The 24927-nt window shown below is 47.5% G+C and overlaps 1 protein-coding gene and 1 long non-coding RNA gene across 2 annotated transcripts; one reads left to right on the top strand and one right to left on the bottom strand.

The window, feature by feature from the left end:
• Positions 1–239: 239 nt before the first annotated feature.
• LOC102105300 (cytochrome P450 3A9-like) lies at positions 240–11645 on the top strand. Its single transcript, XM_005523013.3, has 13 exons — positions 240–365; positions 3041–3134; positions 3691–3743; positions 4846–4945; positions 5496–5609; positions 5886–5974; positions 6944–7092; positions 7939–8066; positions 8721–8805; positions 9137–9297; positions 9716–9942; positions 10715–10877; positions 11029–11645. The coding sequence occupies exons 1-13, from the start codon at positions 295–297 to the stop codon at positions 11125–11127; spliced, it is 1533 nt and encodes a 510-aa protein (XP_005523070.1). The 5' UTR covers positions 240–294; the 3' UTR covers positions 11128–11645.
• Positions 11646–14227: 2582 nt separating this feature from the next.
• LOC148182937 (uncharacterized) lies at positions 14228–20886 on the bottom strand. Its single transcript, XR_015774121.1, has 5 exons — positions 20800–20886; positions 16063–16181; positions 15628–15897; positions 15057–15152; positions 14228–14491 (listed from the first exon to the last, which is right to left on the bottom strand). It is a non-coding gene; the product is annotated as an uncharacterized LOC148182937 (long non-coding RNA).
• Between the last annotated feature and the right edge of the window lie 4041 nt (positions 20887–24927).

Raw genomic sequence — 24927 nt, 5'->3', positions numbered from 1 at the left:
GCAGTTATTACTTACAACAGGGAAACCAGCTGAAATGTTTGGTAACACATGCATTAAATAACTTAAACTTTAGACAGTCCAGCGAGGCACTTGTCTATCACATGAATGGTGTTTTTCAGATTAGCAGACTTTTCTACCTTTGCCTTCCACTCCTCCTCCTCCTTTTGTGAAGAAGGGAGGGCCCCATAATCATATGACTAGATAAAAAAGATTGCACAGTATGAAACACTCCCATTTCCTACAGACGTGGGACAAGCACCTAAAGGCAGAACTCCGAGCCAGAGAAGAACTGAAATGAACCTGCTGCCTTTGTTCTCCACAGAAACATGGGCCCTTACACTTCTTTTCGTGGCCCTCCTGCTAGTGTGAGTAAAATATTCTTTATTTATTCTCTGCTCCTGCCATTTCTCGCTTCTTGCCATTGCTCACTTTCACTCAATTAATCTGTTGAAGAGTAGCTGTGATTTCCAGTTTTCCAGCAGCTAACCGGGCTCTGGGATGTAGCAGGGAACTTTAAAGATTGTATAGGTGCGTGATCTTGCCCCAAGGTTTGGAGTATTCCCATCCAGTCATGAGACTGCTGCTCAGGATCAAAGGAATAATTGAACAATAATGATGCCAGGTACTGGTTACCATCAGGGTGCTGCTTTCTGTCAGGGTCCTGATCCATCAGGTTATTCTTCACAGACATCCAGCTGTGCCTCCCTGGCTGAGGCTGCTCTGCAGGCAGATGACCCTGCTGCACAGGTGGAGAGCAGCAGAAAGGCACCAGGAAAAGAATATTTGTAGGATCAGTTTTTACTCCTTCTGACTTCCTCCGTGGTGCCCAGCTGAGATTCTCCTCAGGGGCACCTGGACCAGGACAGGTCCTTTGCAGAGGGTTTGGTTTCCATCCTATGTCCCTCCTCATGGCCACCCGTGCTGGGGGATGGAGTGGAGCACAGAGCAATGTCAGCCACCTGCTGCTGGCTCTCCAGACAAAATCCCACAGCAGAAATGCACACCCTGTGCTTCAGGGGAGCCCTGCTAGCGAGGAAACGCTGTCCTTGGCTTTGCTGGTGCCATTCAGCACTGCAGCAGAGCAGGGCTGGTAAAAACCCCTTTGCTGGGACAGAGTTTCCAGCAGGGGAGCACTGCCCTGACAAACTGGGCAGTTTTGACAAGCCCTGAGGCAGAGGCAGAGCCTTGCCAGCCACAAACCCCAACAATTGATGTGGTGCACACAAGCACAGCCCATTTGTCTGCCCTGGAAACTCTCCAGCCACGCAGCTCAGCAAGCTCAGAAAGTTTTAGTTTAGCGTGTTTTTCAAATCTGTTCCTGTGATTTGGATCACTCAAAAGCCTGTTTGGGGCTGACTCTTACAAAAAAAAGCCCCAAAAACCAAACCAAACCCAAACCGCACCAAAACAACAAAACCAAAAAAGCCATACTGAATCTGGATCCAAAGTCTCATATTTCAGTAACTCTGTGGCTGTCTAAAATTGCTGGTTACCAAACTTGCACCTTCTGAAGGCACTTGTAAATTCTGTTGTGGCAAAAGGGACTAAACCCAGATCTCTGTGCTCTGATATCAGAGATAAAATAGAAATTTCATTGCCCATTGACACAGAGAAGTTATTTAGATGCTTTTTGTCCACCTGGGGCAACACTGTTCCAGTTCACACCTGAGGGAATATCAGGAATTTCTGGTTCACATCCATGATAGGAAGAAGTAATGATTATTCTTTGGCTTTACGCTGAATGCTCCTTTTCAGTCAGCAGAAAACCCTCACACATTTTAGTTGTAGGAGTGTTAGACTACATTTTCCTGGCCATGTTTCAAGAGGTTTAAGCCTGTTTTCCTACAGCATTTCTGGGCTTTGTAACCAGCCCAGCCTGACATTTCCTGGTCCTCCCACAGCCCTGGCTACCTATAAACATTACAAATGAGAGTCCGCAAACGTTTGATTCCTAGTACTGAATTAACCTTTGACAAAAAAGATTAAACATTGACAAACTGATTTCTGTGAAACCTTTCTTCACCTGAACACACCCAGCTCCCCATTTTTCACCTGTTTGGTGAAAACCCAGTTTTGGACCATGAGGTGGGATTTGCTTTTTTTGCTCTGTCAGAAGCTGGTGGGGACTGATCACATTTGGTGTCCCCAGAATCTCAAAAACCATTGCTAATTTTAAGGGAGACCCTTCCTAAGTCTCAACCTAGATTTTGGCTTTTCAAATAAGCATCCCCAGGATCCTGCCTGAGCAGCTGCTGCCTCGTGGCCTGAAGAGGATCTCTGATAACATCCCCCTGCCAAAACTTCCCTATTTTACATCCCTTCTGCAATGAACTGCTCACTTGGGAAGCTGCAGCTACTAACTAAAACCAAATATTTTGAGGAGCTCTTTTAACACAGCCAAAGATGAGCTTCAAAGGGCTGCAGCCCAGGCTCTTGTTGAGAAAGAGAAAGCCCCGAGGTAGAGGCAATAACTTTAGAGCTGCCAGGAAGGGTGCTTCAGAGGAAAGAAATCTGCAAGGCTGTCAATAAAATCTAAAGAGAAAACCATCAAGACAAGGCTTCCACTGAGCTAATGCTGGACTAAGGGAGGGAGAACAATAAATGAAATTGAAGTGCAGTTTGACAAAAGCCCTGCTTGGGACATAATTTCTGGCATTGCTTTGATTTCTCTTCAATAAAAACATGCAAGCTTGGTGTTCCTCCTTCCAGCTCCATTGTCTGTCTCTCCTTTGGTAGGCAATGAGCTCCTCACAGGACTTTTGCTAAAGACTGGAGATGCTGTCTCCACAGGTGCTCTGGTGGAAACAATTGCTTTCACACCAAAAGGCTCTCTCTGAAGCTCTGTGTGAGCCTTACCATGGTTATTAAGTAGTTTTTTACAGGGAAATTTTCACTTGGACTGCTTTTTTCCCACTTCTTGGATCAACCTCCTCCCCCTCATCTCCCAAGGGATGTTGCTGCAGTCTCCAGGTTTAGGAGATTACAGATTACAGCCCCAAGGCCACAGTGATGTAACACTGCTGTCTTTTCTGTCCCACAGATATGGGACCTGGCCATTTGGTTTGTTCAAGAAACTGGGCATCCCTGGGCCAAGACCTCTGCCTTTCTTCGGGACATGCCTGGAATATCGCAAAGTGAGTGCCTGAAGCCCTCCTGGCTCCAGCAGCCGCTGCCTTTGCTGGCACAGCTGCAGCTGAACAGATACACAGTGATGATAACTTATCTCCAAATGCCAGCTCCTCTGTCACGCAGGGCTTGTGCAAAGGCCAGTGTGGGATAAGGCTCAGCAGCACAGACCAAGGGGCATCCCCAAAGGAGCACTCCTGGCTGGCTGATTTCCAGCTGCCCTTTGCCAGCGCCCTGGCAAACAGCTCACTCAAAGCACAGTGCACATTAATGCTCTTCGTGGCTTCAGAGGGTAGGAACGCTCCTAAAGCAGCTCTGAACATCAGTTTAGAGCTGTTTCTCCCCACCCACCATCTCCAGAATCATCCCCTCCACTGCATCCTCTCTCAGATAATTCAGCACCAACACTGCCAGAGCTCAAGGAGCATTTGGACAACACTCTCAGACACGTGGTGGGATTTTTGGGGCTGCCCTGTGCACAGCTAGGAGTTGGACTTGGATGGTCCTTGTGGGTCTCTTTGAATCCAGCATAGTCCATGACAATTTTTAAATTGCTTGCCACAGGGTTTCCTGGAATTTGACAGTGAATGTTTCAAGAAATACGGGAAAATCTGGGGGTGAGTATGAACCACTGATCTTCTCTGAGAATAAAACTAGAATCTGTATAAAGGGGAGAAGATATTCATTAGGAAAGCTCCCTTTTCTCCACCTGCAGCCCTGACAGTCCCAGCAGGACGAGAACAGGGGCAAGGTGCTGCTGGTGGCTTACGTTGGAGCCTGGTGATGCAGAGCTGTGTCACTGCCACATCATGCAGAAACTATTTTGGCCAATACTGTGAAAAGCAGTTTAAATCTTGGAACAAAAGGCTCTGACCTGCCCCTAACAAAATCATCAGCAGAACTATTGACTTAAGCAGGATCTGGAACTGGGAGGTTGGGTTCCTCTGGTTTACCAACAGCACAGGAATGTGACTCCCTTTGGAGCTGATCCAAGGAATTCCTAGTTCTGCTGATCCCTGCCTGCTGCAGCAGAAGCTGCTGCAGGTATGGCTGCTCTGTTCTAGACACCTCCTCCCATAGCTTTTATCACTGCTGTTATAACTTAGGCTACTACCTTGCATATCCTGTATGATGCATCCACTGGTCCCTACAGCAGCTTTAAAAAATGGAGTCTGGAAAATATATCTTAGCCCAAATGGGTAGAGAGCACAAATCAGCTTAATCTACATCTGTTCCAGGAAAGCATTCAGAGCTGCCAGCTTGAAAAGACAAAAACAAGGACTGAGCTTCATCTCCAAGGATGTCTCAGTGCTGTCAGCCCAAGTCTCCAGACACCCAACTCAAGAGCCTGAAAGGGGTCGAACAAGTTTCCTCCTAATACTGTAATGTGTTTAAGTGCCTGGAAAAACACAGAGAGTCAGGGGAGGAAGTGAAGACGCTTCATTTAGTATCTGGTCCTCTGAGCAACTGAGCCTTGCTCATTTCCCAGTGACTTTGGAAGGTGTTTATCCCCCTTTATCATTTGCAAAACCAGGTGGGAAAAGGTCTGGGAGTCCTTTTCCATCTCTACTTTCTACATGCCTGTATTCAGACAACAGAGCAACAAGGCTGGTGATGGAAGAACATTTGTTCAACACATTTTGTCTCATGGGCACCAGCCAAGCCTTACACTTCAATTATCTGGGGTTATTTACCTGCCTCCTCTTCTCCCCCCACCAGGATTTACGATGGCAGACAACCCACGCTGGCTGTCACAGACCCCCAGATCATCAAATCCGTGCTGGTTAAGGACTGTTACAGCACCTTCACCAACCGCAGGGTAAGGGCAGAAGTGCTGTCACCCACCACAGAGTCCAGGAAAAGTGCAGGAGGAGACTGGCACGCCAAGCATCCTTTGGGAACAACTGGCTGCACTATAGGGATTGCTGAACATGACCACTGCATGTCACTGTTCCCCTGCCTTACAGCCTGGACTGCACACACGGGCTGCAGAGGGAGCAGACAAAGTCTGTTCTCACACCTATCTGTGTATTTATGTATCTTTGGATGGATTTGGGTCTGTGTGAGCGTGCAGGAATCTGTGTAAGGGTGCACAGCAGCTGGGATGCAGGGATGGGAGGTGGTGGGTACCACACAGGTGTTGGGCTGATCAGACTTGTTCTGGGGCTGGCACCTCACAGCTGCTTTAGTGTGGGAAAGGGGATTATTCATGGATGTGTGTCTTGAGAGAGGCTGTTTGGCAGGTCACAGCCTGCTGCCAGCAGCTCTGCCCCTGGAAGAGCCCTGGCAGGGGCTGGCACTCCACATTCCCACCCTGCAAGGAGGCTGCTCCCTTTTCTGGGGTTAACACCTTCTCCTTTCCTCGGCAGCACACGGATCTGGCCGGGGTGCTGAACAACGCCATCTCATTAGCTGAAGATGAACATTGGAAAAGGCTCCGTACTGTGCTCTCTCCAACCTTCACCAGTGGGAAACTAAAGGAGGTAAACCAGAGGGGCAGGTACAGACTAAACCCGAGTCAGCAAGCACTGTTTTCAGGCTGAGATTATCACAGGGGTCTGATTTCTTTAGTCAGAGCCCGACAGCTAAGCTGGCCTGTTTAATTTATGCCTAACTGAAACCAGAAAAGCCGTAAAATAAAACCTGAGCAGAGAGATCTTATTTGTAAATATTTGTGAAACTCCCTGTAGTCCTCATGAGCGTGTGTAAAGGAATAAAATGTACTGTACTGAAGCACCCATGCCTGGTTTGTGTTACAGATGTTCCCTATAATGAAGCACTATGGGGAAGTTTTGGTGAAGAATGTTCAAAAGCAAGTGAAAGAGGACAGCTCAATAGCTGTAAAGGAGTAAGTAACTGCTAAGAGCAGCAGGCAGAGCAAACCTTGTTAAAAGTGCTGTGGTTCACTGGCTACCAGCAATGCAGATCTTTCCCTGGGTCAGCCAGGGCTCTGAAAGGAGGAATGGGACTTGCTGAAAGCCTGACTGGAAATTTAAAAGGGGGAAATTTAATTTGGATGTTAGAAAACTTCCCAGAGGTAGATAGGAAGGAAAAAGCTCCAGCACAGCTTTGTGAATCCACAGATCTAAGATAACTCCAAGCCTGGCAGGAAAACCCAGTTTCTCCTGCATACACTCGGGATCTCTGTGCAGCACCTTCTCCTTCCCCAGGCCATGGAGGCTGCTGACCTCTCTGTCCCACACAGAACTGAGGGATGCTCATCCCTCACATGCCCCACTGCTGGGGGAATGAGGCTGTAGGGTGGCCCTGAGTGTTTCTGCCTCATCTGTGCCTTCCATTTGGCTCTGGACAAAACTCTGTGTATTGCACCCCCAATTGCAAAGCAGAAATGCAGCAGGGGCAGCTGCACACCAGGAACCACAAACCTGCAGAGCTTCCCTTGAACCAAAACCCTGCAAGGGGAGCTTGGACAGCTTGGACCAGGGGGCTGTGCTGGGTGGAACTGGACCACTCCCAGGGCTTGTTTGAGGCAAGGTGTGCTGCCACCCCTCCTTAAGAGGTTACCAGGCTAAGTTCCACCTGCTGTCCTTCCACTGACCTGTTCCATGTTGTTGTAAAACCCTTGGAAAAGCTGTCTGATCTCAAAGCCTGTGCAGGCTGGAAAAAAAAGCTCTCTAAAAATCTACCCCCTTCTCTGTAGGTGCTGCTCAGTACCACAAAGCCAATTTTCTTTTCAAACCTAAGGCAGGATGTCTTATGAGACTTTATATTTGAATGTCACGTAGACATGAGGAAGAGATACATTCACTCAGTCCAAATATTTAATCACAGTCTATTTTTTCCCACTTTCCCTCAGCATCTTTGGGAGCTACAGCATGGACGTGGTCACCAGCACTTCCTTTGGGGTGAACATTGACTCCATGAACAACCCCAAGGACCCCTTTGTCAGGGAGATGAAGAAACTGGTCAAGTTTGACTTTTTTGACCCAATCTTCATCTTGTCATGTAAGTGACTCCAGGTTTTGCTTGGATAACTTCCCTTGCTAGGAGTGAAGTCCTACTGCCCTTGTCCCATCATTTCCTCATTGTGAGCCTCATGCTGAAACCCTGGGGACAAGATGGGTAAAAGCTTCCTCCACCTTTGGCATCCACAGTGCAATAAACTTATGAACCACCCAGAAATTGCCAATTAGGTGCTGGGAAATTATTCAAAGATTGAAAAGCAAGTGAGGCTTGAGGAGAGTGCTGCTATCTGAAATCCATTTTCTGGGAAGGAGTGCTGAGTGGGGACTGTAATTAGATACAATTTCCTCCAGTGAAATAGCTTAGCAGCAGTGGACCTTAAATTAAGGTTAGATACTTTGCTGAAACCCAAGGAAAGTTTGGATCTGTGCATAGAGGAGGTTCTGGTGCTGTAGATTTCATCAATCTATACAGAATATCAAGACCCAGTTTCTGTGAGGAAGGAAATGCTTTGAAAGGGACTTGAAAATGTTTGCATGATCACAGCAAGGCAGTGAACAGCTCAGCCTGAACAAAGAGCTCAGAATTTTCAATATTTCTCTTCTGAGTTACTTCTGTGTCCAGAAGTAACCTGTCCTTAGAAAACAGAGCCTTAGAAACAGGAGGTGGAATATGCCTTGGTCTTCTCTTAAGTGAATGATTACACCCAGCTTGGTTGTGCCCATTTGACACAAAAACTATTCCAAGGGAATGAAACAGAGGAAAAAAGGCAAAGTCCATGCTTTTCTCAGGTAAAGAAATTAAAAAAGGAAATAATTTCCCAGGAGCACCCACAGCTATCTGTTATGAAGATATTTACAGAGTGCAATTTTCTATTTGTTTTTTTAGTTATTTTCCCATTCCTTATTCCTGTCATGGCCAAGATGAACGTAAATATCTTCCCCAAAGATGCCGTCGATTTTTTCATGAGATCCATTGCCAAAATTAAGCAGGAACGTGAAAAGGAGGCTCACAAGGTGAGTGGGAATTTGAGAGCAATTGTGGCAGAAAGTACACTGAAGTGAGATATAATTAGGGTGATGATATCAAAGGTGAAGCCAAAGTACTATGACTCAACAAAACCCTGAGCCTACTCAAGTGTAAACACTTCATTTTAATACTGTCAGAAAAGCCCCACCTGACCCGTCCTGGCAGAGAGTCAGGGGGACTTTGTACATCCGTGATCTGAAGCTAAATCCAGAGAAAGGCTCAGCAGAATTGGACTAAGCCTCAGTCTGCAGCACTTGTAATGAGAGAGTGAGAGACTCCCTGAAGAAGATTAGGCAGAGGATGGGAGAGTGCAGAGTAAGCAGCACATGAACAGCAAAATCACCTTTAGGGTTTTGCCTTCCCCACTCGCTTTGCAAAATCTGCAGCTGCTTCCTGACAAAATTCCGCCTTTTAGAGTTTGGATCCCTTGCATTCAAAACACTGCTCTCCCACTCAGTGGCTCAATGGATAGGACAGACAGGTTTCAAAAATAAAAACAACCCTTATGTTTTTCAGTAAGGAAGTGATGTGCATTTTGGGGATGCTCTCAGTCTAAAAATTGCACTTAGGCTGTGAAATCTGCTTATCTGAGCCCTCCAAGGAACCTGTCACCAAAGAGACTCTCCTGCTTTCCCTCTCAGGGCAGGGTGGACTTCCTGCAGCTGATGATCGAGTCCCAGCGCTCAGACAGCCAGGGGAACAAAGAAGCAAATCACTCAAATAAAGGTAACAACACCCAAATCCTCAGCATGGGCACGGGGGCTGTGGGAGGTGTTTGTGTCACCATCACCTTCACTCACCAGCTTTAGATGGAACTCTGTCTCCTGGTGCCAGCACCAGGGCTAAGATCCCTGTCCAGAGAGCAGGACTGCCATGTCAGTATTTATACTCAGGAAATCACCTGCCTCCTCTATAAAATGGATTTTTTCAGGCAGGTAGGGCAGTTATAAAAACATTCTCAGAACACAGTGTCAACAAACCTGCCTCGACACCACCTCCTGGTGCCTGATCCTTGCTGAGACCATCAGCCAACACTGCTTTTCCCTTCTCCCCACAGCCCTGACTGACACAGAGGTCCTGGCCCAGGCATTCATCTTTATTTTTGCTGGCTATGAGCCCACCAGCAACAGCCTGGGTTACCTGGCCTACGAGCTGGCCCTGCACCCTGATGTGCAGGAAAAGGTGCTGCAGGAGATTGACACTGTCCTGCCCAACAAGGTAAGGGGGACCCTGAGTGATGGGGAGCACTCCCTGACCCTGCTGCCCCCCTGGTTCACTCAGGGCAACGAGAAATCTTCAGCTCCTAAACACCGTGGATTGCCCAAGAGCTCTGGGGATCACACACTGACACAACTCAGCCCTGCAGTGATTTTCCTTTCGGAACCTTCCAGCCACCCCAGCTGCTCAAACCCATTTGCCACACTCTGCACCCATGCACAAGAGGATGTGGATTTCCAGGCATTTCCATAACTCAGGGGTGAAAAAACAAAACCAATCTCTCAATTTCTACCTTGCATTTTGTCCTTCAGCGAGTCTGGGTCCAATCTGGGGCAGTGGGGAGCCAGATACTCTGGTTCCCACAGTCATTTTAGGACAACCCAACATACCTGGTGACCTTCCTCCTGCTGTCCTGCAGGCTCCTCTCACGTACGACGCAATCATGAAATTGGAATACCTTGACATGACAGTGAACGAGACTCTGAGGATGTATCCCCTCGGGGGCAGGATTGAGAGAACCTGCAAGAAAGACGTGGAGATAAATGGAGTGACCATTCCCAAAGGAGTCGTGGTCACAATCCCGCCCTACATCCTGCACCGTGACCCCGAGTTCTGGCCCAGCCCAGATGAGTTCAGGCCAGAAAGGTACAAAAAGCTTAACGAAAGGGAAGAAATATCACACTGCTTTTTCCTCAGTAATTAAGCATTAATCTCTGATTAGCTTCCTAATGGTGTTCTTCCTATCTTTTTACAAACAATGCGGATGAGAAATTGCAGGCTCGTGGGAATGTCATTTTGAGAAGAAAATGAGCTTTGTGCTTAAAGCAGGGTTTCAAACAACATAATCTTCTTGGGAGAACACCACTGATACCTCACAGGATCTTGTGCCCAGTTTTAAGCTTCCTGAGAGGGGCCAAATATGGAGGTTTTGTAACTGCTGGCCATCTTCTGTATAATCCTCCTTGTTGAACCTGTTCCCTTCATACAAGCTTCTACTAAATATGCCAGACTTGACCCTTCCAGAATCTCCTTCCCTCCTTGTTTTCAAGGATAACCTTCCCTAGCTGGTTATTTTTGTAACTGATATTTATTTGCTTCTCATTCCCAGAGAAACTGAAGCCATAGGCTGCTCCTAACCAAAACAGCTCCTGGTTCTTCTCTCTCTAAATACCACAGACAGGAAATATCTGTCACTGTGGGACAGGATGTCACCTGGATTTTCACCTTGCTTCCAACTTTTACTAATCTGGATGGACAGAATTAAAATCAAACCCTCAAGTGGGGCCCCACACTGTCCTGGGCAAGGGCTCAGTCACAGCACTCAATTTCTGGGGTTTTTCTTAGGAAAAAAACTCTTTTTCTGCAGAAGATTTTGTGGTTCTGCTGCCTTCATTTCTCTTCCCCATCCATCATCCAGGTTCAGCAAGGAGAACAAGGGGACCATAGACCCATACACGTACCTGCCCTTTGGGGCTGGTCCCAGGAACTGCCTTGGGATGAGGTTTGCTCTCCTGACTCTGAAAGTCGCCATCACCTCCCTGCTGCAGCATTTCACCTTCCAGACCTGCAAAGAGACCCAGGTGAGGGGCACCTGGAGGCTGGCACGGGCTGGGTGCCAACACCAGGCGCTTGGCACTTCCAGGCAGCTCAGATCCAGTCCTGCCTGAACCTCTCATCTCTGCATATTTAACTGATCCATCTCCACCCGTGTTTTCCCTCTCTCTGTTGCAGATCCCAATGAAGCTGAGCTCAGTGGGGCTCCTAACACCAGAGAAACCAATTATTCTGAAGTTGGTGCCCCGGACCAGCACTGAGGCTGCCAGGAGCTGAAACCCAGGCACAGGCCCCCAGCATCCAGGGACTGCCATGCTAACAAAGGGACCAACATCACAGGAAATCTCCTCTACATGTACAGACACAGAAAAGCAGCTCCAGTTAATTCTGGAAGCAATTTCTACATATTTACTAATAAACATAGCTGTCAGAAATGTGACGAGCATCACTGGGCAGTGACAATACACAGTCTCCTTAGTTTTGATTGCAAAACAAGAAATAAATCCAAATGAGAAGCTGATCATCCACTTCTAAGGGGACTTCTCCATCTGGAGGGAAGGAATTACTGCCACATCCGAGAAAAACAAGGTGTGATGGAAATTCAGACTGCCAGACCTCACCGGGCAGGGACGGGTGCTGTTCTTCTGGGTGTATCCATGCTTGAAATTTCATGTGTTCTAATTGAGACGACTGGTGTGAGACTACACATCCTAGTTACCAACCCTCTCCTGTGCCATGTGTTAATTAAACTAAAGTGTGTACAAATACTGTCATTAAAAATGTTTGAGAGCTGCTCTGTGTTGTGTATAGCGGCTGATCACTTCCTATTTAAAACCCGTATTCAGCCTCAACCCTTGAAATTATCCATGTACATTGCTTTCCACTTAATTTAATGAATCTGATCCTTCATTTAACGCCATCAAACCCTCCCATTTGTACGGTATTTTACAAACACTCCAGCTCCCACCTCTTACTTTGATTAAGAGGTTGCCTTCAGTTCAGCACTGGCCAAGCCTTTCCCATGCTGGAGTGACAGAGGATGGATGAGAGAGAGCAGCAGCTCCCAGGAGGAGAGGACAGCCCTGCAGGAGAGCCAGTGCTCCTGGAGGAATGGTCTGCACACAGCCTGGAGCCGAGCCTTTCCTCCCAGAGCCATGGATGGGGTTTAGTCAGTGCTTGTGGTGGGGTTTTAGGTGCTTTGAGCTGCTCCTGTCACCAACAGGATGCTCTGACCCAAAGGCTCGTGCCATCCCTGACCATTTAAACAGGGAATATCAAAAAGCAGCTGGGAGGTTCTCCCAGGTCTGAGTTTAATAGCCCAGTTCCCCCCAGTAAATTGAGCTGCTCTTGACACCTACCAGCCAAAACAGATATTAGTGAAATGGGAAAGGTTTCTACAAGAGCTGCAAATCAAATCAAGTCATCCCTTAACTTTCTCCTGGCACCCTTCATTCCAAGGCACTATTTGCTGGATCATGGTCTGCAATTTTCTCCTGTGGCAACATGCTTTTCTCTTCAGTCCAGCAGACAAAACTGCAACATGATCCAAATGCTGCAATCCCACATAGCACAAGTTTATTCAACAATTCAGATCCATTCTTTACCAGTGAATATTCAGGGGTTTGGGAGTGGATTCCTCATCAAAGGAAATCCCCAAATCAAAGCTGTCCATTTTTCTGGAAGATACAGCAACATTCACCAGGCTCTAATTCAAGAGTCAGCAGCTTGTACTGTCCCAAAAGGCAGATAAAACAATTATAGTGCTCCCTTCTGATCCATCATCTGTGATGGACCATTTGGGTTGTGCTGTGTACCCAGCAAGGCTCTGAGGAGTGCTGCCAACGAGGCCCTGCCCCGGTTTAGTCTGCTGCCCATCTCTTTCCAGGGGTTAGAAACCATCCCTGGGAGAGCTGGGCCTCTCTCACTGACTGTGATGCTGCAGTGGCTCTGATGGGGAGAATGCAAAACATGGAGAAATCAGTTTGAAAAAGTCATTTTTCTGTAGAAAATCTGGTGCCAGGCAAAACTAACTCAGGCTGGAGGAGAGGGACAGAAAGAGGAAGATATCATCAAAGCAGGAAACCACTTACATGCCAAAGAGCTGCTTTGAGGTTATGAAAGGTCCTTTTGGCACCTGATGAACAAACCCAGGTGCTTTTGCAGTGTGCCCAGAAGCACAAAGGGTTAATCCAGCCACACCCCAGGCCAGGCAGTCCCTTCCCTGCATGGGGCTCTCCAGGAATGAAGTCATTAAGTGCAACTGTACAGATTATTCTTCCAAATGTGAAAAATGTGACTAATTTTCCGGCTTCAGCCAATTATGACCTGCCAGGACTATCATAACAGCCCATAAATAATGTGTAACAAAATCATGGTAATGAGTCTTCTAGAGGAAAATTAGATCCTCCATGTCTCAACTCCATAAAATTACTCTGCTTTTAAGGGCTGCCTCCATCATCCCCCAGCCCTTCCCAGTGCTTTGCTGGTCACCCCTGAGAAGTGACTGGAGTCTGCTGGTCCTGGGCATCCCTCAGGTTTCACTGGTTTGGCTGTTTCCACTTTAAATCAGGCATAGCACTGCTTAACTCACCTCTTGAATGGTTTTTTGCTGATAAAACATTTATTTTATCTGGACTCCTTGCTGATTCATAAAATCACAGTATCTTTATGGTTGGAAAAGGCCTCTAAGATCATCAAATCCAGCTGTTAAGCCACCACCACTGAGTCATATAAACCATGTCCCCAAGTGCCACAAACACTTCCTTTGAACACTTCCAGGGATGGAGATTCCATCACTGCCCTGGGGAGGTGCTTGGGCACCATTTCTACACATCCTTGGCAAGCCTGGGACATTGAATTGTCACAAAACAGCTGGGTCTCATCAGAGGAAAGAAAAGAGTGTAAGGTAGAAGTTAATTGTAGTCACTCTTCTGTTTCTCTTCCTCACCCAAGTCCTCCCAAAGCCCAAGTAAGGAAAAAAGAAGAAAATTGTTGTTTCATCATCATTTTAAATCACATACAGTTTTCTTAAAGGCTTTACAGCCTTGTCTCAGAGAAGTTATTTTCACATCACTGCAGTGGAACGGAATCACACCCAGGGAAACACCAGCATCACTCAGGAACCTCTGTAAATATACAGAAATATACTCCCTTTAGCACAGAAAATACCCTTCCACAGGAGTTTTGTACCCCATGGGATGAGAACTGTTACTCCATCAGTCCTGGTGAAAGACAAAGGGTGGTTTGAAGTGGGGAGGTTTGTTTTTCTGTTTCCCAGTTAACTACAGCAGAGCCCCCCTCACTCCTAGCTCGCCCAGATGATGCAATGCTTCCAGTTGATTGCAGTCACCAAATGGAAGTTATGAAAAACAGGTTTCCTGCTTACAGTGAGGGAGAGTTTCCTGTGCTTCACCAAATCACTTATGAGGTATTTCAACACCAGGCTGAGCCCTGACAGAGAGAAGAATGGTCTGACTATTAGCAAACTAAGTGTCCCTAAAGTATTGAAGTCCTTTGCAATTCTGCTGTGCCTTTGAAGTGAAAAATGAAACATTTCCAGGCATATTTCACCTGAAAGGAAGAACAGGCAGCGTTGCTCCTTTTACCCCTACCAAGGCACAGTTTCTGTGGCACCAGGAGCCTGCAAGTCAAGGAACACAAGTGGAAAAGGCAGCACAAGCAGGACTGGGATTGATCTCAGTCCCTTCTTCCTCCCTCCATCTCCCTGGCAGAAATCACAAGCCAGCGTGGGGAATTACCAGATAGATTGGAAACATGGAAAACCTGTAGCTGAATTTATGCAACCACATCACTTTTCTCTGCTGTAATGGAGAGAATTGGATGTATCGAATTGCTCACCACAGAGATATGGAATTTTGAAAGCCCTTACTATTGCACAAATGTTGACAGGATATTTTATTTACTGCATCATTAGAGGTTAAAGAGACTCATTCTCCAAAGGATTCATTTTTTCAACTCTTAATATCAATTAAAGCTAATTTCAGCTCTAACTAATGATTAACGTAAAATATGGAAAAAGCTCTAACTGAGCATTTCTGTTCATTACTCCAGTTCTCTTGTATTGCTGGGGCACTTTATAGGTACTGATGCAGCTTTGTATCACCCATGACACAGATAAATTTCCCCTCCAAGGTTTCCTTTGCTTTGTTTTGTTCATGAAAATGTTGCAAATACGCTCAACATACCTTTGATGATTTGAAATTAAATTTTAATTTAACCATTTCGTAGCTGATGATCAGAGATGTTCTCCATGGGCTTCCCTGCATGGCTGGGTGCAATGCCTGGATACAAAAGTACCTTGTTCCAAGGCCTGCAGTTTCCATATCATTCATATATATTATAAATAAACCCACTCTGAGGTACCTGTGCAGCCACAAGTTTGCAAATGGAGAGGGGAAGACACTATAACTGCTCAAGGGAAAATGAAAAACCTTGCCTGCCACTTATGAACTGAAGCCAGTCCAGCACAGCTGGATGCATTTACCCATCTTCACTTGGCAAAATACTGATCCCATCCACACAGCACGGAGAGCCCAGGAAAATAAGCTACACTTCATCTCCTGGGCTGTGTCAGATGTTTGTGCAGCCCAGCTGAGGGGACACACCCCAGCTCCCCCACCCTGGGGCCATCCAGCTGGTTTTGCTTTGAAACTGGAGGTAGCAAAAATGGAAAAGACTTTTGGAAAACAGAGCACAAAGGCAACCCCCAGCATGGCCAGCACAGTCTTACACTAACTCGCCACGAGCTTGTCTAACCTTTTCAGGACTTGTCTACTTGTATCCTAATTTTAGGCTATTTATTGTTAACAAGCACTAATCTGGGATCAATCAGCATCCAAAGGTCACAGCAAAAGCCAGCGGGAAGGCGAGGAGTGGTACAGATGCTCCGAGGAAGGTCAGCTGCTGCCACTCAGGCTGTTCTTGGGGGTAACCACACATCAATCACCCCAGCAGCAGCCTGAGCCACATCCAGGGGACTCAGCAGAGCCTGCTGCTCCCAGGGATTGCAGCAGCTCCAGTGGAGATCTGTAGGATGCACAAGTGGGAAAAATGCATGTGGAGCTGCTCCTTGCCAAGAAGGGGAGCATTTCCCACTCTGGCTGTCACACTCCTGTGCCCAGCACAGCTCTGGCCCAGGGCTACAGGTGTCTCACACGGGCCACTGAACAATCTACCCTCATTTTTCCTCACCTTTTCAATCTTCAAGTGGCTTTCTCCTTCCCCTCCTGCATTTTCATGTCTAGCTTTCAGTGTCTGGAATTCATTCGGCCGGGAGGAAGTGAAACCACTCTCCTAAGTGGAAGAGCCACCTAATAAAGTTTTAATGGAAGATATCATTTCTAATCTTTACATTACATTAAAAGCCAGCCGGGAATTGAAAGCCCAGGAGGGTTAGGAGTGTTGGAAACACTCAGCAAGACAGCCTTATCTTCAGGGAGTTCACAGAATAAGTGTTGCTCTGAGGAACAGAATTTGCAGCAAGCAGAGAGCCACGTGTAGATATATGTATTTATATTTGTGTGCATATCCACACACCCAAAGGGCAGAAGGATTTCTTAACCTTTGGACAGACTCTCCAAATCCAGCTGGGAGTGTCTGAGGTGATGAGCTTGGAGTCCAGGCCATGGCATGGAACATTTACCCTCTGTACCACCAAAATGCTCATCTAAACACCAAAACCACTGCCATCTTCAGGGTTGGGTTTTTTTTTTTTTGAGGTGACTTATATAAAATTGGTCAGTTTGGGCTCTTCAATAACCCACAAACTGAATTTAAGAAACCTTCCCACCACCAGTTCCTTGCTGTGCTGAACCTCCACACAACAGTAGGAGCAGTTTCAGAAATCTGTTTCCAGGAGCAATAGCAGAACCTAGTAGTTCTCAGGCTCCCTGTGGAGGGACAGAAACATTCAAGCACATATCAGAAAGACAATTAAAATGGGGCAAAAGAGTACCATGAATTTTTGGAACACTGGCCTTCCAGTTTAAAAAGCTGACCTTGAAAATTTGGGTTGGCTGAGAGGGACCATGTTTAGTGACTGATGTTCCTTCTCCCAGGTAACAAGTGGTAGGTCAAGAGAAAACAGCATCAAGTTGCTCCAGAGGAGGTTTAGGTTGGATATTAGGGAAAATGTCTCCATGAAAAGGGTTGTTAACCATTGGATCAGGCTGCTCAGGGAAGTGGTGGAGTCACCATCCTTGGAAATGTTTAAACACTGTGTAGATGTGGCACTTGGGAACATGGTTCAGTGGTGGGCTTGATCTTAGAGATCTTTTCCAGCCTAACCAATCTGTGATTCTGTAACCACCACCAAGAGCAAAACGCATTCAAAGGCTGTTTTAAACTAGCAAAAGCCAAACTTCAAAAAACACCAGAGTATAAATCTTCTCAGGGACCCAGCAGGCCCCAAGGTGGCAGCAACGAAGTTTCTGCAGCAAGAATGGAGAGCTTCCAGAGGCAGGGACCTGCCAGGGTGTCCAGGCAGCCCCAGGGAAGTGCTCAGACCCTCTGCTGTGCTGACCCTGCTCTAAGGACAGCGAGAACAATGAGAAATTAAATTGCACCATCACAAACCCCAGCACGCAGCAACTCCTGGCACCGCTTGGGTTTGTTTATTGTAAAGCCACGTTGGCTCTGTGTTGGGTTTTCTGCCTTTTCTCTGCTTGCTGGCAGCAGCTCCAGAGAAGATTTTTGGAGTTTTGCTAAAAGTTTCAGATATTGGTTTCCTTTGCAGCACCTGCTCCTTTGTAAGGAGTTAGAAGCTCCGTCCAGGCTCCCTCCCTGAGCGCACACCACAGCTGCACAGATCATTATTTGCCACGTTCATTATATAATCACCAAAACGTTGGAGGTTTAAACCTTCTTGTCTCTTGCCCACCTCTGAGCTGGCTCCCAGGTGGGGTTTGAGCACCTGCAGCTGGTCCTGCTGGGCTGCTCTGCCCCAGGGGAACGCTCCTGTTCTCCAGATCACCCCTGGAGCCACAAGGAAGGAAAACAAACCCATGGATCAGCCTCCCCTCGCTGCTCCGGCTCACAGCTGAAAGAGCAGTGCAGGGAAGAATCCAGCTCTTGGCTGGACATGTGTCTGAGTGAGATCCACACGTGCTTCCATCCCTGGGCAGCCTCATCCCCAAAGCCCTGAGCCCTCCCTGACAAAAATCTGCTGAATTCGTCCATTTGAGTATTCACCTTTCACTTGAAATTTCATTTTGAATCCTTTTTTTTTTGTAGGGGTTGCTGGACTTCAGCCAAAATTGCTTTCAGAAATCTGGGAAATGTGAGAGGGGCTGTTTTCCATAGGAAACCTCACCTCACTTCAGGCCTGAAGTGCAGCCACCATCTCAGTCCCAGGGAGGGTCTGGCAGAGGGAGCAATCTGGACTGCACATCATGGACCTCTTAGCCTGGCCTGCCAGCTGAGAAACCCCAAAATGCTCAAGGTTGATGGCTCCCACCGAAAATCAGTAAATAAAAAAATTCTGGTTTTGGGATAAGCAGGATCTGAGATTTTTTTTACCATTCAGGTGGTTTCTCAACTAAAGCTTTGTGGAACAGAGTGGGCACAACCAACGCTGAGATGCTGGGAAGAGGAAGCAGCAGCTGAGCCAGGAGAAAGGATCTGAAGCTTCAAACACACCACAGGCAGCGGGTGGGCTTTTTGAATAAGGAGAAAATTCATTAACTCTGTGTCAAAGATCACACAGAATTTAACAAAAATCTTAAGTAAAAGATGCCAAGCATTTCTGAGGAGGCCTCCTGGATCTTTCCTTCAAGATCTGCAAAGAAATGTGAAGGAAATGCTCCACTTTCAGTACCACACTGTGAGATTAAATGTTATCCTGCTATACATTCTTTTTTTATAGCCCACTTTCTATTTTTATTCCTGTTCTGCTGTGGAAGTGTTTGCTAATAATATATGATAGGATGCTTTGTCATGAAAAAACCTTGTATCATTTATCTGTTTCTGAAAAAAGAAATTCTCAGTACAAATCTAATAAGGGAAAAAAATCCTATTCTAGCTCCTGTTGGAGGAAAGGGATTGATTTATGGAGAGAGATGAAAAGCACTAAGTATGTATTGCTTGGCAAAATGAGGAATTGTAGAGAACTGTCTTTATGCATTTGAAGGGTGTAAACATCAAAGAGGCAGAAGAGCTATTTAGAGCATTAGGAGGAGGCACATCTAGGAGACAAGAGCTGAAATTAAATGAACATCCTTAACTTAAAAATCATACTTCTGCCTGCAAATCTATTTCCTGGTATTATTACTTGCAGCACTCTAATGAGTATAAATGAAGCTTATAGAAAAAAACACCTAATCTATTTTTCATATCCGATCAGCAGATCTTCCTGCAATGTTTATGAAGCCCAGATCCAGCACCTAATCCAGAAATTTTGGGAGAAGAGCATCATTTAAACCTCTTCCTCCACCTTCCTATTGGCCAGCAAATGCTGATGAGTGCACTGGGTGACTCCCCCACCCCTGTGCCCATCGTAGCCCGTGTGGTCAGTCTGGGATCAGGGAGCTGTGTGGGTTTAACAGCTTTTACTGCAGCCAAGGGATCACTCTGGCCCTGAACAACCCTTCTGAGAAACAGAGCATCCTTGCTCATGCCCTGCAGGATGCCCAGGCCTGTCTGCCTGGAATTCAGTTAATTGCCCACAGACCTGAGCTGAAGCATCAGGGGAGGAAAGGCTCTGCAGCAAATCTGCCCCTGCACAGCGCTCCCAAAACGCTGGAGTGACGCCTGGCCCAGCAGCCCAGAGACCCCCAAGGACAAAGTTTTGCTCTCCCACCTCAAGGACGAGGTTCTGCAGTAAGGAGGGCTCAAGGACAGAGTCTTGCTCTCCTTTCCCCCCCGTGCCCACCTGGGTGAGCAGACTCTCAGCCTGGCGGGGCTGCATGTCCGCATGGATGTGCCTGGATAATAGGAAATGGCACGCAGCTGGAGGCTCACAGAGATGAAAAACATCACTTGGTTACTCACCTCCCTTCTGATTCCTACCAGCCAGCCCAGAATAACAAGGCCTGTCCCTCTCTGTGCCTTTTCTCAGCAGCATTTCACAGGTGACAGATGCTGGAGGTGGCAGGAGAGGACTCCTCGCTCTCACCAGAGAAATCCTCAAATCCTTCCAGAATTACAGGCACCATTTATATTATTTTTTTTTTTTTCTGCCTAGATTTTTAGTCTAAGGACAAGACTGCAGTCTCTTATTTGCCATTAAAGTGAAGTAAAGGAGGTGATTTCTGTGCTCCCTCCCTTCACCAGCTGCAAAAGAGGTAAAACCCAGGGAAGCAGAGGCAACAAAATTGCTAAGTCAGAGCACAGAGGCCACGCAGGCTGTGACTCCCCAAACATCCTGATCCCTTCAGCCAGAAGCCACTTCATCACCAAACAAAGCATTTCATGTGCATAAATAAAAAGGAAAAGAAATGATTGCAATAAGCTTCTGATAATAGCCAAGGTTCACAACTGAATCCGTGATATTTTAACAGAAAGCATATATTAATGTAAAATACACATGATGCCAGTGAATGACAGCTTCTGATTTATATTCCTGATGTTTCCAGTCCTACAGCATCATAAGAATATTGTAATGAAAAATGTTCAGCAGCAGATAGGAAAGGATGGGTCTCTGTGGGCAAGAAGGGAATTACATTGTTTCCTGGGGCCACCGAGGTCCCGCGCTTGTTCACATCCAGAAACATCAGTTCCTGAAGGGATGGAGCTTCTGATGTAGTCACAGCTCTGTGCAAAGCCTGAGCAGCTGAGGAAAGCTTATCCAAAGTGCAGGGCAGCAGCTGTGGTGCTCAGACACGGGCAGGGGACACAGGGCTGGGGCAGGGCTGTCCCTGGCACTCACTCCCAGCATTTGCAGCAAACTCAGAGTACAAGTCACAAACCCAAAAAATCAAAATAACATCTTACCATGCTGGGGGAAAGGCCACATTCCTCAGGTGAGTGAGGGGAGGGTCCTAGGTGAGGCTGCTTTCACTGGAGACCTGAACATCTCCAGCTGAGCTCAGGAGAGGAAGAACACAGCCAGGCTGAGCTTAAGTGGGCTCTGGGCCCGTGGTGGGGTGTGGAGCCCAGGTGAGGCTGGGCAAGGCCTTCCTTCCCCACCCAGGAGGCTTTTGTCCATCCTCAGCTGGAGGAAATCCCTGTCTGATAGTTCAGGGTCTGTCTAGTTGAGGTCTGAGGGTTTCCAAGTTTGGAATAAATCCCAAGAGAATCAAGGGATGCACAGCACAGGTGCTCACCACCCACCCACCGATGGTGACCCCCAGTTTATACATTGAGCATGGTGCCCTAAGGCAGGAATATCCCTTTGGCCACTTTGGGTCACCTCTCCTGGCCATGGAAGGCAGAGCAGGAGACACTGAAAAGTCCTGGACTCGTGGTGAGCTCCCCTCAGCAACAACTCAGCCATCAGTGTCACCAACACCGCTCTCACACCGAACCCAAAGCACTGCACCAGCTGCTCCAGAGAAAATTAACTCTATCCCAGCTAAACCAGGACAGCTTCCTGTGCCCTTTGGTGTCCCCTGGAGCAGCCACTGTCCCTGCAGGCTCTCAGCACCAGGGCAGGAACTGGAGCAGAAAGGCAATAACCCCGCAGGAACCACCCTGCTGAGAGATCCCTGCTGCCTCAGGCTGCTGCAGGAGATGCACCACGCCAGGGCACGTGGCTCTCCGAGGGAGAGATGAGTCCATTTATTTCAGGAGAGGATTTGGCCTCGGGCTGGAGCTGTTTTGAGTAAAGTTGGACGCGGTGACCTGTGGAAAGCACTTGTTCAGCACCTGGTTCAGCTGAGAGCCCAATCTGCAAACAGTAAAATCTGGATGCTCTACCAAGCAGAACATGTCCAAACACTGTCAGAGATTTCTGATGAGGTTAGAATTTTCCTGTCTCTTAATGGAGTTTCATCCTCAGGGCACTGTATCCATTTCACAACACATTTCACTGTCTCCTACATAAACATCCTTCCCTTAGTCCTTCCCTTTAAAGGGTGAGTGTGAACAAACTCCCCAAAATATCTAAAGCTCTTCTTGTGGTCAGGTATTAAAGCTAAGGCACAAGAAACATGCTCAGAGGTGAGGAGGTCACAGCAGAGAAAGGAAAGTCTGGGCCTGGGAGCACCCAGCAGAGAAGAAAAGCTGGAAGAGGAAGGTGTGAAAGATTGCCTTGTGCTGGCACACCATGGAGATTGGTGCATCTCATACACCCAGACCAAAAAACCCACTACAGTACAGCCAAAACGAGGGGAGGCTGATGAATGAAGCCATTACAGGTGACAGGGGACAGAGACACAAAGCAGAGGAGTTGAAGTGTTGCTTAATGACTCATGTGGAGGTGTAGGAGAAGGTACAGAGACAAAACATCCCAATCACTGTCAGCTCCTAATGGGTACAAAATGCTCATTGAAAACCCAGCAGAAGGTCACTGGCCCCTGGGGAGTACAGGGATGAGGCAGCAGCCAGAAACCCTTGTCCTCTGTGTCACCACAAATAGCCCTGAGCAACCTCTGGACACATTTTGGTGCTTGGGAACATGTGAGTGACCTCAGTGAGTGAAATCAGGTTTGTTTCAAAACTTCACCTTCCTCCCCTGCCCTGTCCCCAGCTGGGGCTTGTCCCACTCACTGGGCCGTGCTGTGGCATGAACTGCTGCCCAGGAAATGTGGGATGGGGGTTTTGGAAGCTCACTCCCCTCTGCTGATCTCCCCATCTCCTTTAACTGTGGGACTGTGGGATGAGGTAATGTGGCAGGGCTGGCTGGGATGGCTTTGCTTCCCAAAGCTCTGCTCAGAAATCCTGGCAGAACTGGCCTGTGGCAGAGCTGTGGGAGGCTGCTGCCTTTCTCTGCCCAGGGTTTCTTCAGCTTGCCAGGAAACTCTGTGGGCTCAAAAATGAGTCAGGAAAGTAAGAAGCAAGACCCTCATCTAAAGGTTCCCCCATCCATCCCCAGGCTCCTGGAGGGAGGGAGGCAGGTCTGTGATTATTCACACAACCTGGGTGCAGACAGGCTGCTCCTGTGCATTGTGTGGGCACTTCTGCATGAGAAAGGCTTAAAAGAGGAGTAATTATAGAAAAAAACATGTCTAGTAACTGAAAGAAAAAGCAGGAAAGAATAAGCAGGTGTGACACTGCCTGGGGTACGTCAATCAGAGCAGGGCAGTGCAAGATGAGCAACTGCATCAACTCTTCCTGGGAGCTGCCAGCTCTGTGTCTAAATTGCATTTCTCAGCAATGCTGAGGAGCACTCCCCCTTCTCTCCAAGCCCAGGTGACAGCAGGGCTCCTGGGAGGTCTCCTTCCCTCATCCCTTCTCACACCTCCCCACTCACCTGGGAACTGCTCCCTGCTTTGGGACCTCCTGCTCACCAGCCCACCCAGCACAGCTCAGGCTCTTCCCTCAGGACCAAATTCACTGCTCTGGTAAAATTCTGGCCTCTGCTTTGGCAACAGTGGGGTAGCTGGAGATCCAAACACAACTATTTGCCTTTTTAACCCTATTCCAGTCTTGTACTTCATAAATCTTGTACAGATTTGCACTGTTTGGGGGCAGGAGGATGTGGGGAATACTCTTCATGGAGCAGCAGAGCTGTGCTGCATTCCTCCAACCTTCAGACTGAAAATGTTTCACCAACTGATTTAATTACACGAAGCTTATGCCGGAGTTATGGAGGGATTATCTGAGTTTTATCATGGTTATTAGAGAATGATTATATTGTTACTATTACAGAGTTACAAAAAGTAAAGAGGAATCACAGGAAACTTGGCAAGGGCTCATTAGCAGTGTGGTAGTGTCTGCAGAAGCTAATTAAAAATGTCTATACCTCATAATACCCATTTATCTCATCAGAGCCTCCATTCCTTACGTCTCTTTCTCTGGATAGAGTGAGGGGGAATGATCTCTGCTCGCTGGTGAATGCACACACAGCAGTACATCCCAGCCTGGCACAGTACAAATGGCTTTGTTCCGGCATGTGAAGCCACCAGAGCTGCTCTTGCCTGCCTGAGCTGGGGCTGGCTGTCCTTGCCTTGTTGACCAGGACACAGAGATGCTCAGGGACCTCCTGAGAGTCACTTCAAGAAATATCTCAGCCAACCATCACATGCTGGGTGTGAGAGGATGGAGACAGCGAGCCTGGAGGAGGTGCTGGTTGGGAGGCATGAAAACAGCATGAAAGCAGCACAATGGCACAAGGGTTTGCATTTGCTGTGCCCAAAGTCTGCAGGTACTCTGCAGGTACCTCTGGTCTCAGCAAAACTCTGGTCTGAGCCGCTGACCAAGCAGGCAGGATTTCCTCAGACAACATCTGTGTCTCCTCTGTCACATCACTCCTTCTTCAGGCCTCCAAAGCAAACAGAAAAATGACACAGCTCCCAGTTAATCTGTGTTATCTGGAAGAAGAAATCAAGGTGAAATTCAGTTTGTCAACAGGGGTGTGAGTGCTGACAGGAGATGGATCGGAACAGGCGAATGCCAGCTGTAGTTTTGCCCGACAAGTCATTTCTCACACAATGCCTGGATGCTGATGGATATCCTGGAGGTGATGCTTGATAAACTTGTTTTGGGTTGGAGTTTGAGTTGAAGTGGTCTGTAGGGAAAGCAGAGGAATTAATCCCAAAAGCCATGGTGGTTGTGATACTGTTTTCTGCTCTGGCTCATGGTCCTGGCCAGCACAGAGGAGACAGAGCCGAGAGGCAGAGCCAGCCTGCCTCAGTCTCCAGGGAGAGGGATGTGCTTCCATTTCTCAGCCCATCCAAGCTACCAGACCCTTGGATAGAAATTCCTCATCATCTTTAATCTTTGTACAAATTTTCAGTAAAGCAGAAGGAGTGGATGCTTAATAAGGAAATCCTTGAGCCCATCCCAGGTGAGCCAGAGGTAAAATCCCCCTCAGCAGCACTGAGATGATGCTTCTCTTATCAGCAGGGACCAAGTCTGGAACCCACTGGCCTCCAGCAGAACCTGGCTGGACCTCAGTGCTCAGAGATGCTGCTCCTCCTAGCAAGAGTTCCCAATCTCTTGCCCAAATAAAGGCTCTCC

This window comes from Pseudopodoces humilis, chromosome 18 (assembly GCF_049639895.1).
Source record: "Pseudopodoces humilis isolate 2021_Gansu_Grassland_sample_001 chromosome 18, ASM4963989v1, whole genome shotgun sequence".
Lineage (NCBI taxonomy): Eukaryota > Metazoa > Chordata > Aves > Passeriformes > Paridae > Pseudopodoces > Pseudopodoces humilis.
Note: the sequence above shows the minus strand (reverse complement) of the source record. Positions and strands in the feature narration are given on the sequence as shown.

What these genes read in the sequence shown, in the direction of transcription:
- LOC102105300 (XM_005523013.3), top strand. Translation starts at nt 295, where the DNA reads ATGAACCTGCTGCCTTTGTTCTCCACAGAAACATGGGCCCTTACACTT. An exon ending in ACACTGTCCTGCCCAACAAG is followed by an intron (nt 9,298 to 9,715) that starts GTAAGGGGGACC and finishes GCTGTCCTGCAG; the next exon opens with GCTCCTCTCACGTACGACGC. An exon ending in AGACCTGCAAAGAGACCCAG is followed by an intron (nt 10,878 to 11,028) that starts GTGAGGGGCACC and finishes TCTCTGTTGCAG; the next exon opens with ATCCCAATGAAGCTGAGCTC.